The sequence below is a fragment of the Tachypleus tridentatus genome, chromosome 10, assembly GCF_004210375.1.
Source record: "Tachypleus tridentatus isolate NWPU-2018 chromosome 10, ASM421037v1, whole genome shotgun sequence".
Classification (NCBI taxonomy): domain Eukaryota; kingdom Metazoa; phylum Arthropoda; class Merostomata; order Xiphosura; family Limulidae; genus Tachypleus; species Tachypleus tridentatus.
Genome location: NC_134834.1, coordinates 68,758,399 through 68,775,621, shown reverse-complemented (window position 1 = coordinate 68,775,621; position 17,223 = coordinate 68,758,399). Strand labels below are relative to the sequence as shown.

Genomic DNA, 17,223 nt, shown 5'->3' with positions numbered 1-17,223 from the left:
CTACAATAATTAGGGAAGTTTAAGTGCTATTAAGTACCACACAGCACGTCTTGAAAGGCAAATGCCTACAAGCTATTGCCACTAATAGTTTAGTGAAAAATCATTAAACACATGATTAAAATAGTGGTAACTTCATTCAGTAACATCTAATAATGCATATACATTACTTTAACAACCCATTTACTTAATGTTTATTTGATAACTAGCAAAAGTAGCTGGCTTCCCTTCAGTTATAAGGTTATTAAATGTGTGGCAATGTGTGTGTGTGTGTGTGTGTACTGAGAACCAATTTTAGCTTAAAAGTATAACATTCATACTTTTGTTGCTCCTTTATGGGATATGGTCTATTTGTAGAGGTAACCTTCCCTCTGAATTGTCCTCCAATTTTAAATAATAAAAACAAATACACACTTCTTTAATTAATGGAGCCTATAAATTATAAACCAATTTCTTTTGTTTGAAATTTGTAGTTTGAAAATTCAGCACATAGCCTCTTAACAACAATATTAAGCTATACTTTTATTGTCAAGCAACATTATATAAAAGCCATTGTTGAAATGCATTGTTACCAAAAAGCACATAGCACTAGCTTTTCTATATAACAAAGTTGTTATATAACAAATCACTTCTTTTCTTTGCAATTTTTTCACTAGCTTGCCTCATTAAAAAAAAATGAACATGGATAAGTCACAATACCGAGGTGGGCATTCTCAGAGTCTAATTAGTATGGATGTAAAATTCTATCTTTGTAGGTTCTTCCTTTTTGGATTTATGGTGGTCATGTTTCTTTTCTATGTAGTTTTTTGTAAAAAAAACAAAACAAAACCACATGCACCTAGATAAATAATAATACCAATGTGCAAACTCCCAGCTCCAAATATCTGCTATAGCAATCATACATATACAGTCATGCATGTGTACACACATGCACGATTTCTATTTGTGACATATGTAACCACTTTTTAAATATGTGATTTCTCATATGCTTCCATCACAGATGCATATGCACATGAACAAGTAATAATACCTTGGTGCACACTCTTAGGGTCCACTTATGTTGGGTGCAAAATGTCAGGTTTCTAGGTTCTTTCTCGGAAATTACAGCAGTCACACACACACACACACCTTTTATAATTATATTATAGATAAAGTATCATATTAAAATACAAAAGGTTTTATTTATTAAAAGAATTAGCAATATATTGGCTTGTACCTCTGGTTTGTTGTGCTCCATCTCATTCTTCAGATACTTTACTGCCTGGTTACAGAGGGTGCATTGAGAATCACTTGTATCAAGTGGAGGACTAACAACTTTCACTTAAAAAGATAAACATATGTTGGTCTTTTTGTATGTTTTTCTGATCAGATATATTATCAATGTATCCTTACAACCTTTAGACATTATCAATGCATGACCAAATACATGAAGTCAAACCAAAACATCTACATGTATTTGAACAATTGTGAAACTTTTTTTTTTTTACATACACACTAATTAGTTCTTACTGTTTTCACAAAATCATTTCATGTATGAAACTAGTTTTGATGAAATAATACAAATATGTTACTAGCATCATAATTATTCAGGTTGGATGATTGAAGATATAGCTCTAACTTAAATGTGCCTATTAAACACTTTCTTTTAAAATTAAAATGTATCCCAAAAAAAAATCCTGAAATAAAAATTTGAAAACAAAACCAGAAAAAATTAATAGCACACACAAATGACATTGTCAAGTGTTTGTGAATCATTACTTATAAACTGAGTGTGAATGTTGTAGCATATTGACATAGAAGGTACGATATAATATTTGCAAATTTCCTATGCTTTTCAAGTCTTTTCATAGATCATTAAAAAAAAATATTAACCATCTCACCATGGGGTGGTCAGTATATACATATATACATTTATCTTTCAGAACACAAAATAATACAATATACCATTTGATAGATTAAAGCCTACAAACAGGTTACAAGTAGTATATATTTAAATGTAAGAGAACAGTTAACAGATTCTGAAAGGAATGATGCGATGTGGTTGTGGCAGGAGGAGTCTGATTTTCTATTTAACAGTTCTGTAACCAAACAGCACTGAACGCTACAAACATTATTGTATGTCTGAGCAATGAGAATTTTATAGTAAGTAATTTATGTTTCATTTCATACTTTTTTGAGGAAGTGGTGGATAATATAGAGGTGACAAGATACACAGAAAAAGTGTACATGTCACACAAGGGTAAATTCATGTGTTTTTTTAATATTGTCTTTCAGAACTAAGAACCTAAAACTCAAATAATTAAAATATGAATTATAAATTAAAATTTTATACTACAATTGGTATAACTAAAAAAATCAGTTCAATAAAATTTTGAATTTAAGACATTAAAACTGTTATGTGCAATAAAGGATACCCAGGGTGAGAAGGTTAATACCATTACTACTGTATCATCCTGCTTCACTTTCAAACATATGCTTGTTGCAATGCTACTTTTGTTAATATATAAAAAATGAAAACAGCTTTAGAAGTGATCTTGTTATGATGTATACAGCACTTGTAACAAAAATGTTAAAGACAAAAACAGATAATTCTCTCAAGTGCTTCAATGAATAAGCTGAAAACCATATGAAATATTCAGAGAATTATGCACACTTAAGTAGCATTTAATGTTCTCACCTGTGACTTCTGGTATTTTTATGTTATCTGTGCAAACCTTTATCAAATTACAGATTTCCGAAGGTTTGACTTCCTTCATCAAGAGATCAAGAATAATATCAAGGTATTTATCCACGAAATGTGAGCACTGAGTACCAACATCTTCAGCCCAAGTGGAACAGACCTCCTCCAACATCTTCTTCAAGGCAGGCTGTTGAAGGAATGGTAAATCAAGTTATCAAGAAAGTCCAACACCATCAAACACAACCCCCCCAATAATTTTTTTAAAACTTTATTCAGAAATAGATTTCATTTAACATTTCCCACATTATCAAATTTCAATAAAGTAATATTAACATTATGTCTACAAAGTTCCACCTATTTGGTTACTTCTCATATGGAAAATAGCACACAGTTAAACAATACTTACAATAACTTTGAACTTTAACATTTCTTCACAACTATTGGTAAAAATTTTTGAAAGATTAAAATGTTCTGTACACAAAGAGTGAAATTATTTTAATAAAATATTTTAACTAAAGATCTGTTATTTTTGTATCATAGTTATTTGTACTGACTCAATATTTCAAGAATTATCAGTGTAATGTGTAATGAAGTGTTTAAAATTATAAACAGAAAAAATGCACATTTTTTTCATTTTTCCATGAATAATCTTAAGATCTTTTCCTTATATACTTAACTAAGTTTTTACTTCTTCACACAGTTTATTTTCGATATTTTAATGTCCTTCAGCATTATCACATATTGCAACACATCAAAGGCCATACTTGCGTAATATTAAGGTATCATTGGCTGAGATACTTTATCCTTTATGAGAAAATCAGGATGTTTGCCTGTTTCACTAAAGTTGATGAACCAAGGCAGTTTTGGCTTATATTTTGAAATATTATTAAACCTTTGTAAAATGCATTTTAAAACATAAACAACACAATTTAACTAAAATATAACCCTAAAACCTAAAAACCATTTAACTGTCTATCTAACTAACATATTTATATGTGAGAAACAAGGCTAAAGTGCTAGCAAGGACAAAAGTAACAATAATGCTAAGAGCAGTTTTGGAAGTTCTCTAAGGAATTCTATATGCCAATTTCAAAATAGCTATTGAGAGACTATTTTAGAATGTGCTCTTTCTGGTTATAAATATCCAACTCAACTAAGTATAATTGGCTAAGAAACTGGAACTATGTGTACAAAGTGTGCATGACATAAGTCAAGAATTCCAACAATTTTATTATCTCCAAACATATTTTAGGAAGCTTGAAAGAAGAACATGTAAAAATAGAAGTATTCAAGTTACAAAGTTCAGAGGTTAAGATGTTGTGAACCTTTGCATCAAACTGAAGGTTTTTTTCAAACAGAAGAACTAAAACTTAAATAATACAAAGCTATAAACTATAATGTAAATGTTAATGTTTATTCCATTGATCATAAAATTGCTTAAATAAATTTTGAAGATAACAAAGTAAAATCTCGTAACATGCAGAACAACAGGGTTAAGTGGAGGGGTTTAACTTACACTAACATGAAATACTGCCAGACAGTTGTACATTCACAAAATATTAAGTTTTTCCAGTGGATTGATAACAGCCATCAGAAATCTAAATAACTGATCATTTATTAATTAGTTTCTGATACAGGGTGTAAACTACATTTCTTCTTAGTCAATCAGGACTTCATATTCATTGGTTACTTCCTTCTTGTGACTTTCAATTAAAAATGTCTTGTATGTATTCTTTGTTGCACAGAATCTATGACATATAATAAACTTCTTTCCATATATTCCCAGAGAAATGTTTCTGTCTTGGTTATGCACTTAATACAAGAAAACACCAACACTTATTTTTAGTAATTATGTTGCAAAGGTCACAAAACTACTGCATAATTTTAGCACTATAACAATTTCACAAAAGTTAAGATAGATTCTTGACTTCTGACATTTATTACTTTATATTGTAACTTTATTACAATAAATTAAAAAAACAAAGATTAACTATGTTTTAACTTGTACAAGGTTTCCTTCTCTTCAACCTCGTAAAAAGAGAATGACTGAATGTTAAAAACACTCCAAGATTTCCCAAATAATTTTAAATATTTAATGTCATAAACAATGTGCTACTCATTTATATATCAAGATCAACAACTAGATAATTTAATAGTAAGCCTACAAATGTTGCATGGACATTCTAAAAAATTAATGTATGTGTCCATTATGAAACAAAGGATTCTACAGTAAAATAATAAACATGCTTTATTGGTTTTGAAACTATGTAATAAAAATTGCAACAATAAAACAAATACATGTAAAAACTTTATACAAGGAAAGAAGCTATTACTGCAATGAAGGTGATAAGAAGAATATTACTGTCACACTTTTTATAATGAAAGGAGCTTCTTAAACATTAGGTTATTTTTGTTAAGGTTTCAAATAGCATCTTACAAGACTTTGGAAAAATCAACTAATATTTTGCACTGAAAGGTTTTATTAAGGTTTGTCTCTCTTACTATATCTAGTGACAAATCTAACTACCCACATGTATATGCATAGACACTTACACACACTTTACAATAGACAGCACTGGTTGAAGTATAATGTTTCCTCGTTTTGTCATAATTTGTAGTTTTTTTTTAATTTCTCTCCTTCACTTGTGGTGTCAAGTTTCTAACTGCCATGTCGTATGCCTAGGCTTCTAAATAGAGTACTCACAACCAAACCAGCATGTTTTAGGCCTTTTCCTCCTACCACAAATTTGCAACAGTTTTCTACCATTTTATTATGTTTAGTGGTGACACTTACTTTACTTCTGACATCCAATTTATGAATTTCTGTCTCAACAAAGTACATGACAGCTTGACAAACTGCACAGTCTATATCATGATTCAAGATGAAATGTGGCAACACGAGTCGATTTTCTGGCAGCTGTAGAGAGCTTCGATCTAGTGTGATAAAATAATCTCAAACTTATTTCAAAATTTATAGCAAGTATTTTTATGATTAATTTTCAGGTTTGTTGTCCTGAAAACATAAATAATAGATTAACAAAGCTTTACCTTATTATCATATATTACTTTCAAAACCTACAACAAAAAATACCAGTTTATAACATAATTAGAGGATCTAACAGTGAAATAAAATTAAGAAAAACGTAAAAGCTACACAATCACACAGACATCTATTTGTTCTCTGTAGTACTGAATAAACAAAGCTTTGTTTTATTCCAAGTGGAAAAATTACTTTATGCTTAAAACTTATTAAAAACTACACTTGCTGTATCACAAGGTACTATAATTTTACTACTTTGGTGCTATACAGCAAATTTAAGTTTCTTGATTACCTTAAGTTTTTCTTTTCTTTTGCTCCAATTAATACACAATTAAGTTTACGACCTTAACATAAAATGTGAACTATAACACTGTGTAACACAAATTTTGTTCCTGGATAGTGTGTGTTATTTCTTACTTGCTTATGTTGTAAAAGTACATAAAATTGTCATTATTCCCTTCAAACTTTGCTTCTGTGACCTGGATAATGAAATTTAGAAGTTACCCTATTTGTATGTAAAAGCGGGCAAATTTATACATTTTTATTTACATAAGGTCTGAATAAAACAATATATGAATCGAGATTTACATGTATTCATACTAAAGTTATACAAAAATGAACAAATATGTTTAGAAGTGAGTAGTTTTTTGAGATTTGAAAATGTAATATAAATCACTTTCACATATCAGCCCCCAAATATAGTCTCCCATCATGTTTTCATTATATGCTCTTTGGCAGCAACATTCAAAGTCCAGTATATCTTGGTGGAAGTGCTCGCCTTGCTTTTCTGACTATGTTCCCATGTTCTCCTTTAATTTTTCAAGATGAGCATCAAGGATATGGACTTTCAGGGACATCCTGCAGCCCATTTTGCCATAGTACTTCATCAGAGCCTCAACCAGTTCCATATAATTTTCGGCCTTGTGATTGTCCAAGAAGCCCTAAACCACTGGGGGCAGCTTTGTCCATAAGCTATCTGAAGCAAAGATCAAAGCTGGTGTCTTCGTTGGACCACAAATAAAGAAGTTGTCTTGAAGGTACTTGAAGGCAGCAGACTCTTTATCAAGAGCTGTGACAAACTGTTTCATAAGACCCAATTTTATGTACAATTGTAGGAACAACATCTTCAGATAAGTCTATGTGTTCACTTAAGCAGCTAGAACTAAACTGAAGTGGTTAATGGTGAGCCCCTGTATATATTACTATGGAAAATTCTAAAAGGTTCTTGAAAATTCTAAGTTCTGCAACATTCTAGAAAATTCTTGTTAGTTCAAGAAAATTCTCTATCAGCTACTCAGCACTGAATCTACCTGGAATGTTTTGGAAAATAGTTACATTTGAAAATTTAATTACCTAGGTCACAAAAGCAAAGTTTGAAGAGAAAAATAGGTCTTTTCCATTTACTTTAGCATAAGCAGTTGAGAAATAACCCTTTCTGACCAGAAACAAGAAAAAGTAAAAATTTTGTTACATAGTGTAATTATACACATAGCCTACTAAAGAACATGAATCATCTATAATCAGTAGAGTCTAAGCTGTATCAACATCTGCATTTCCAAGATTTTGAGAGGAAATAAATTAGTAGTTTTTAAAAATTTTGTGCAGTGACAACTGTGAATAAAAAGATTTTTTTTAATCTCAAATTTACCTTCAATACTATTAGAATCATCAAGGTTCTTTTTGTACAGACCATATTTATCCTGCCTATGTACTTTTTCTGCTGGAAATAACTTAACTAGGGGTTGAAAAGAAGTTATCTTCACTGCTGGTAGCATCTTGACCATGCCTACAGAGATGCTTTCACACAATCCAATTGCAGAACAGAAAGATTTCGGATCCTAAAACAATGTTTTATTTGTGTTAATAAAACAAAAACAATTAACATTTCTTTGCATCAGATAAACTTATGACAAAATACCCGACCAAAACACAAAGTTAAGATAGAAATGCAGTAAAAATAAAAACAAGGTTGTCTTTAAAAGGTAAAATAAAAAGAAAAACTCTTAAAGAACAACTACAACAAGTTTTTAATAATTGTAGCATGATTAATCTTGAATAGCAAAGCTCAATGCAAGTCACTCAAAACAATTTGAGTTGTTCTTATTAAACAGCAAATAAAATAAGAAACAAGTAAATTAATGCAAAATGTCCATACTAAACTATATATCAGCTACAAGTACTGAACATATGTACACCAAAAAAAAACAGAATCTAGCATTTCAAAACAAATCCTAGAGATACCCAAATTTGTTGGTTTCATTACAAATACACTATTTATAATGAATCTCTTAAAAAAAACCCTTCCATAATAACACTATTCCTAATTTTAATAAATGTTTGCACAAAAATAGCTATTTGTAATATTAAAAAAATTTACACAAATAAAAACACCACTATCTCTGATCAATCACATAATACTGAAGAGAAACTTCATGCTACAAAACTTAATATATCAATAACAAATATGAACATTGAATACATTCTAGGAGAAATCTTCAAAGTACTCACCAAATCATTAAGAATAAAGTCATAAATCATGTCAAAGTACTCATCAACCATCTTCTCACACTACAACATGTAAACACAAGTTTAAACACAAACTTTAAAAATCAACATATCTTTTATAATTATTTTGCAATCTCTGTATTTTCTTGGTTATTACTCAATACAAAGTAATACATAAAACAAACTAAAACCAACTAATGTCACACTTTTACATATTCTTATCTATTTATTCCCATGTCTGATTTACCCTCACCCATTTTTTGCAGCTATTACTTAATATACAAAAGATTCTGTTCAAAACAATACAAGAAATATAATTTCCACTGACATCTCTTTTCATAACAATCTTTTACAAAAAATAATCTAGTCACTCAACAGATTTAAAAATAAAATTTTATTTTTAAAGATTTAATAGGATTCTACCCATTTGAATTTGTTTGAGAACAGAGTTTGGAACTACTACCTTATATAAATACTTAACAGATGAAAGCTTGTTGAAACTTTTTGAATAGGTTACAAAATTTTTGTAAACTTGTATAGTAACTTGTGACAGGGCACTGGCTTGGCCAAACAGAGGTCCCATGCTCAAACCTCATTTTCAGAATCAAGTTTTGGTCAGCAGTTTCTTCATGTAAAATATTTAGCATTAATTATTAAAACTTGTTTGAGCATCTAATACACTTAGTAGTTCTATTGATTGATACATGTAAACCCAATCAATTTGACCTAAATGTTACTAGTTAAAACAGCTATTAAAACATTTTCTCAACAACAAAATTTACCATCTTGGTCTACAGTCAACCTTTAATGCATTTAAATCATGCAGCTATATTGTATACTTTTTAAAATTACTTTAAAATAGTTCTCAAACACTATTTAAGTAATCTTTAAATATTATCAAATTTTTAAGGACTTATTTCCTGTTTTTTTAAGCTTAATTAACAAGAAAAATCAAAGACCTATTACAATGAGTCAATTAACCAAAAGTATTAACACTCACTGGTGGACTTGTTTAAGGAAACAAATTTATAATAATAATAAATCAAGTTCTATGTTCAAATTAACAAAATAAAGAAGTTTTATTTGCCAAATGCAGCTATTGTGCTTTTGTAGAAGGACTTATTTAAAAAATAACAATAGTACTAATTTAATGTACTGGATCATAAGACATTTAAAAATAATGATGAACTAACCTACAATAAAAACTTTCTTTACTAACATTTCACATTAGGCATTTTTCTCCATAAAAACACAGCAAGCAACTTACAAAGTACTATCAGTTACTGTGTACAAGGACAAGACCTATATATATTTATTCTATACAAAAACCTCAAAAATTTGTTCAGAGTACACATTACTTATTTGTTTGTGGGGTTAAATTTTTTTCATGTGTAGTGTTGGTTTCCTACCTCATCTTTTATTACACCAAGCTCTTCACAAAAGTTTTGAAAAGCAGTCCTGAATTCTTCCTATAAAGAAAAAACATTCAGTATTTCTTAAGATTCCTGGAGGATTTAACTAACACTTGACATACTTTAATATAGTTGTTTGAAGTTTCCTATTTAACCCTTCACTTCCAGAAGTGATTCTTGTGCACAGATCATGACATTTTATAGTCTTAAATTCAAAATTTAATCAAATAATCAATGTATTTCAACAAACTTTATGTATAATAATATGAATTATTTTGTGTTAACTTATTAATTTTAAATATTTCAAAATGAAATATATCAAAAAAATTTTCAATCTTCAATTTTGTGCAATACTTCAGAACTCCTATTTCTCAACTTCAGGATATCCTAATAATATACTTTTCATTTCCAAGTAATATGAAACAAAAGCTACACACAATTATAAGAAGGAACTCTGAACCCAAACTCTCTTGCTTTGCCAAAATGTCAATTTGTCCCACCAACCAGAAAATTTCCTTTCCCTCTCACTGCCCTTCAGTATTGTTTGCTAATCAACCTAACAGTCTGCAACCAGCAGAAAAATTAGGTTCTCCTATACATTAAATTTTATGCATCATGACTTAGTTTTCCAAATTATAAAGCAACAGTCAAGAGAATTGTTTGGTTTTGTTCATCATTATTGTTGCTCTGAGCATTTAAAGAAGCTGGTTAATTAATCTAGTTTATTTTCAGAAACCTGGATAAATTATAGTAGTTTTTGAATATTCTATTGTAGTTACTGATATAATTGTTGTCTTAAGATGTATATTTGAAAGCTACACACAGTTTTTGAACACTTAAATTTGTGAGGTTCAAAAAATGAGGCTAAAAGAAGAATGTCTAAGTGAACAGGGGGGCTATGTTGATTTATTCTTTTTTTTAGCTCTGTAGTTTGGTAGCAGTTGGTCCCAAGTACAGAAATAACACCATAAAAGTAAAAGAACGCAAATGTGAAAAGAAAAACTGACAAGATAACTTGGTTCTTTCTGATCAATACTATTTAGTGCAGAAAAAAAAGTGTTATGCATTTTATTTCATATTTTTCAACTATTAGTTTCACTGTACATTACATTTTCTGTTAGAATAGAGAAGAGATAAAAGATGAAGTTTTACTGAATAAAATTTTTTGATATCAACTTAGGAGATTTTAGAAGTTATGTAAACGAAATATGAAAAGTATAAATAAAAAACAATATTTTATTCTTAACCCTAAAATCCATTTTGACTCAAACTATATTGGCTTCAGAAAATCACAGACAAATAGTTAATAAAACTATGTTATCAACAAATATGTTTTTTTTTTGTGTACAACACATGTACAGTTATTACTGAAACCCTGCCACATTTTGTGATGATACATAAAGTAAATTAAGTATTGTTATAAACATTATTATTATGCATAGCTTCACATAAACATAATTAATCAATTTAACTAAGCTGGAGAACAAGGTATTTTAAAGTACTTCATAAGAAAAGATAAAGTTTTGGAGTTCAGGAGCATGTACAAGTATATTACAAATAAAAAGTGCAGTAATGATACAGTAGAAATTGAAAATCACATAAAAAAGTCTGATAATGGACAAACAAAGGACAAACAAAATTATTTTAAGATAAAACTTCAATAACTAGTTGTAACAACAAATCTCATGCTAAAAACATGTCTTAAGCATTAATGTTGGTATACAAATATTCATTAATTAGAACATTTTTATTTACAAATGTTCCATGAAAGTTACCTTGGTTGTGTTCGAAGAAATTATGTTTCTTACATATTGAACAAGGTTTTCACAGAACTCGCATGTCAAAGTATCATCCAGTTGAATCTTTTTGGACTACAGGAAATAAACAAAACCAGTTATATAAATACATTTCTGTACTATTCTGACACAGTACACATCCACACACACAAGAACATAAATGATACAAATATATGCTTTACAAATACATCATTTATTCATAAAGATGATTTAAAGAATAAAGTTATCATTATGATGCCTTTACTGGTAAAGCTATGGTCATAAAGGAATAATGTATTTGTGGAATGTACAATTGACTTGTTGGTCCTCAATTCTGCAAGGACTATAATATAAACATGTTTTTTGGCAACTTTGGACCTTTTATATACGTGCACTTGTGTAACAACTTAAACATTAAAGTTCTGGTGAAGTTTTGCGTTATTAAGATCAGTAATAGTTTAGCAATTTTCCACCTTCTATAGCCTATACTGTGGTAATCTAGATTAACACAATTTCAGTGGTTGTGCTTTTCTAGAACTCTTACTTTACATACCAAATTGCAAAGCCATCCATTAAGAAATGCCTGGATTATACACAAAATTTAACACTTCCAATTTTGATTGTCTCTTTTTTTTCTCTTCACAATAAAAGTTTTGAAACTATATTTAATAGAAAATACAATTAACTTTTGTGGAAGTTTTTCATATTTATACACTGATAGATCTATACAACCTGTAATTAGGAGTCTCATTTGGTGTAAATATACGCCATACATGCAGAGTTATTTAACAAAAAACTGCTCTAATGTACCAAAAATATTTGTGCAGCCTTTACAAAAAGTCGTATGAGCTTTAATCCAACATTTTTACTCCAGCTTCATCTGAGAATGAAAGTGGACCATTTTGAGTATTTTGCCATTCTGAATAAACATGGCTGATTTAGAGCAGCAAAACTATACAGTAAAAGGTAGTGCAGATGTACTAGTACTGGTTAACAGTTTCCAGCTCAAGTTTTCAAAAGAACCATAAGGGCTGGATGATTATTATTGATTCTTCATTGCAAACTTTTCAGAACATACTTATTAAATGTTATGAAATTATTATACTTAAAAAGCATTTAGCATCATGTGATATTAACTTAAGTAATTAACAAATAATTATGCTTGATACAGCTGCACTGACTGCATACAGGTGATGACAATAAACTGTTATTTTAAATTCCACCACATTAAGTATAAAGGAAGCTATTAACACTGTTTTAGAAAGAAAAATTATCAACACATATTTTAAATAATCCAGTTGGTGTTGTAACATAAAGATCTGTTCTAAATAACAGAGTTGTCATCTTAGAGCTAATGGTTGTTACTATCAAGTCTCACTTTCTTGCTTGCTGTGGTTTGTTGATGTGTACTGATAAAAAAATAAATCATGATATCTTATCAAAAGCACTTCAAGGTGAAGAAAAAGGTGTGGTCAAAAAAGGATTCAGTGTGTAATTTAAAGGAATGTAATCAAAACTGGCAGCCAAAGTGGTAACTATGTATTTTATTTTGTCCACAATCATATCCAAAGTTCAACAAAAAATGCAGCCTGGTTAATAAATGAATGAATGTTTACTGTAAAATTATTATCAGTATAATAAGTGTAGCTATCAGTTTTACTGCCAATTTTGGTTTTATTCCTTTAATTCTCATGCTCAATCCTATTTTGGCCATTTTTTTCATAACCAAGGAATTTTTTATTAGATTTTCTTTGACAAGAAATGTTTTAATTTCATGCACCTCTAAGTAACAAAAATCAAAGTTTTAGCTGATAAATTTTATATAACAATTTAACTTTTCTTTAAAACCCTAAAACTACTGATTATTTTTATTCTGCTTACATCATTGTACCTCATAAAAATTCAGTCTTAAAAGTAATTCCATAAATAAACTGGCATACCTTGGGAGTTTTATTTGATTTGGGGCACATATTTACCATTCCACATGCCTCCATAGCCTCCTGAATTCAACAAATGCAATTGCTTATATCACTTGAAATTCTGTCAGGTTTTTAAATACAGTTTGAAATGAAGTATTAAAATAGATTATTTTTGGGCTAAAATATGTATAAAAAGATGTTTAAAAGCCTATACAGAGCCAACATAAATACATATGTGAATGATATTAATGGTACAAGTAAATAGTTTCTCCATATCATACAAGTAAGCATGCTGCAAATGCCAGAATAACCCAAGTAATTAATATTACACTTATTGATGGCATTTAACACTGAAAGTGTAAAATGAGCACTGTATGAGATAAAGTTAGCATGCAAAAATAAATTAATTGTAAACACACAGAGTAGTAAAAACAAATGTACAATCTTATATCAACAACTTAACAGTTGTAAGCTAAAAAGCAAATGATACACTGCTATCATGATATCATGAAAATGTTTTTCCTGTCTCAAATACACTTTTTTAAATAAATCTTGCAAAGCAAATAATTCATTACTTAAAACAGTACAGTAACAGAAAGATGAACAAATAACTTAATTTGTATTATACGTAAATTTATTAAAATCCTTTCTTACATGAATACATATAAACACACAAAAGCTTGACCTAGTTGGCTAAACATCCATTTATTTTATATTGCTAAGAATATTTTTTCTCTTTTTTTAGTAGCACATAATATGTACAAAACTTTAATGACCTTCATACTTTTCACACAAAAACAATAATAATAAAATTGCAAGAAACTTAATACTTACCATAATGTAAACAAACTTGTAAATTGTTGGAATGTATTCTGTAAGAGCTGTTTCACACTATAAACAGTCCCAAAACAAATATTTAAACTATGGATATTACAATAGTAACAGCTTTTACTAAAATAAAGATGCAATGTGTTTAAAGAAATGTCAAACTCTTATTTGTACAAAATTTGAAACTGAACTTGTGAAAAAAAGAAAGATTTGATATATTATAAATTTTTATCATTACTATTAAACCTCTTAACATTTCAAGTGAAAATAAATCCAATTATAAGTTTTAAAAAAAGTTTATATTATATTAATAAAGCATCAGTATTCACAAGTTGTAGCACACAGATAAAGAAAATAGCATTCATCAACAAGTTAGCTAGTACAAGTACACTAACACTGAAAAAACATGTGGCTTGAACCTATTAAACTTGTAAATTAAACAGCAGGTGACACAAAGCATTTGAGCATTTTCAAATTAATTCTTATAAACTATTTATTCACATATACATTTTGGGCATTCATTTACATTCATATACTGTCTACTTAATATTCACTGACACAAATATTTCAATTTATCAGTTTATTTCAAACTGCATAAAAACAGTTTATAAGCACAGCTACACTTATATAAAAAAAAAAAAAGAGGAATCCAGTTATTCTACAAACATGGAATATACTAGCTAAAACTATGTAATATCTAGAAATTTTGGATGAGCACATAAATCTAGTAATTTATTATATCCTTTTATAGGAAATAAATCACTTAAATGTAAAAAACTAAAAATTAAAATTTCTTGAACTTCACAGAGTATACATACATACACACAAACACAAACTCCCAATTAAACACAATCAAGATACATACAAGAGCAAGAGCAGTATGTGATAAAACTTGTTTCCAAAACATACTCATAAATTCATGAAAAAAAAATCAAATAGTCTTCATAAGAAAAAAAGTCATGTTTAGATCTTACATAAGCCCTGAAAGACATTGGGAAGTAGCTGCATATGGTATCTCTGGCTTTACTCTTATCCTATGGAGAAAAAAAACAAAATAAATCTGACTTTTCTAGCAATTAACCACTTGCACTACAACATTTTGGAGTAACAAAATGATACTAACAGTATCAAGTATCATTACAGTGAAAATAGACTAAAATGTGTAACAATTTGGAAAGACAAATAAATAGATGGACTTAAAATTAAATTTTAAAGCTCTTAAAAGTTATTTTGTCTCAATTTTATACTCAATGAACTAACTTGTTATATCCAATTGGAGAAAAAAAAAACACCGGAGACAAAACTGAAAATAATATAGAAACTGCTGATCATTCTTGATTTTGTTTAATGTTAAGATCTGTCTGTATCTAAACTCCCAATACTTGTTATACTGAACACATGAAAGGAACAAAGCATGATATCTAGACTCAGAAACATGTATATGAGTACAGATATATATAAAGTACATTACTAAAAATGATCACTTGGTGTTCCTAACACCACCTGTGGGTATTAAAGGTTTTATACATAAAACAGTGTACATTTTTTTTTCTGACATTGTTAAGGTTTAAACACATGAAGATAAACTAAAACACTTATGAAATTAATTTCATATTAACTTGTCTATAAACCTTTATTCAACAGTAACCTTATTTTTTCTTTACTCCATGAGAAAATATATAATTTGACTTGCCTCAAAAAAATCCAAGAGTTTGTTTTTTACACCACCAACAATTGCCATACAACCATTACATTCAATGTACCTTAGCCACTGAAATAACAAACGAATATTTACATATTTACTGACTAGTGATGACAAATTTACTTTTCACGTTAGATAAATTTAACTTACTACTTAACAAGTGTAATTAAACAATTCATTAAAAGAGAATGAAATTAACATGAAAACATTTGATTAAATAATTAAAAAAAACAATTTTAAAGACTGAAAAAATTTGAAATGTTGAAGATTAAAAACCTGTTTGTTTGTCCAAAGTTATAAAAACAGTAGAGTAAGGAACACAAAGCCAAAATGGTGGAAAACATTAAGCCTGTTTATCACTCTCACTAAGGACAGGTGGGTTGAATCAGTCAACTTGATGACCCCAAAAACACCCCTAAAATTTCCATACTATTTTTAAAAAATAGTATTTTAATAAAGTATTTTCACTAAATATTTCTCTGGAAAGATAAAAGGTTAAAGTGTTGACTGCTTCAAGTTCATACTGATTTTCATGTTAAGATAAATACTTTTCTTTATCTAAAAATTGTGAAATTTCATTTGCATAATCTCTAAACCTTTTTCAGTAAAACTTGATCCTTAATCCATTATTTTCTCTACTCTAATTCTGTATGAGGTCAGTCAGTCTGTAAAACCTCTAAACCATCATAAAATATCTCAATTGCCATTTTTCCTTTCCACAACTTCAAATTATACACTTTAACAAGAAACTGCATTTATTTACTGTAAATAACTTAAAGCTCATAGCAACATATTTTTTATTGCCTTTTAAACTACATCTAACTAATTATTCTTCCAGACAAGTTGTAAATAAATCTGCAAATGTATAGCTCACATTTTCCTATCAAGTTATATGATGCATGAACTATTATCAAATTGCTCACACACGTTTCATGAAAAATGCTTTATTATTAAACAATATCTAAAAAGGTTTATAGTTTTTACATTTTAGTTACTTTTATAATAATAAATAACAAATACATATGAAAAGGCAGAAATCTACTTCTGACCTTGGGGTTTTGTTTTTGCTGTCATCTGTCAATGAAACTTTACTTTTTTATATTGATGGTACTGCTGTACTAAGTAATTTTTTTTCACTTAATTAGCTTTTTAACTGTTGAAAAGAGCAATTAACATTTGGTGAAGCTCATCAACATGTTTATAGTGGGAATAGAGTTTGAACTGGAAGCAAAATTGACCATCCTCTGTACAAAAGAGAATTCAATATAAAATAATTTGATAAATTAAAACTTTGTATTTCTACTAATTATAAATAATCTAGTATTAAATGTTAGAGAACTCTTGACAGCTTGTGAATAAAAGGAT

The 17,223-nt window shown here is 28.8% G+C and overlaps 1 protein-coding gene across 19 annotated transcripts in view; it reads right to left on the bottom strand.

Annotated features, from left to right (window-relative positions):
* The window catches only part of Sap-r (prosaposin), a 114,333-nt gene that overhangs the window by 20,227 nt on the left and 76,883 nt on the right, over positions 1–17,223 (bottom strand). For 17 of the 19 annotated variants that reach the window (XM_076461910.1, XM_076461912.1, XM_076461915.1 and 14 more), the window contains 11 exons: positions 15,850–15,927; positions 15,131–15,190; positions 14,163–14,219; positions 13,350–13,409; positions 11,410–11,505; positions 9,632–9,691; positions 8,226–8,285; positions 7,366–7,555; positions 5,472–5,611; positions 2,675–2,864; positions 1,214–1,317 (listed from right to left, as the gene is read on the bottom strand). In XM_076461910.1, coding sequence (XP_076318025.1) covers positions 1,214–1,317; positions 2,675–2,864; positions 5,472–5,611; positions 7,366–7,555; positions 8,226–8,285; positions 9,632–9,691; positions 11,410–11,505; positions 13,350–13,409; positions 14,163–14,219; positions 15,131–15,190; positions 15,850–15,927 — 1,095 coding nt within the window. The remainder of the gene's footprint in view (positions 1–1,213; positions 1,318–2,674; positions 2,865–5,471; positions 5,612–7,365; positions 7,556–8,225; positions 8,286–9,631; positions 9,692–11,409; positions 11,506–13,349; positions 13,410–14,162; positions 14,220–15,130; positions 15,191–15,849; positions 15,928–17,223) is intronic. The other 2 variants (XM_076461917.1, XM_076461921.1) reach the window with 1 other exon arrangement.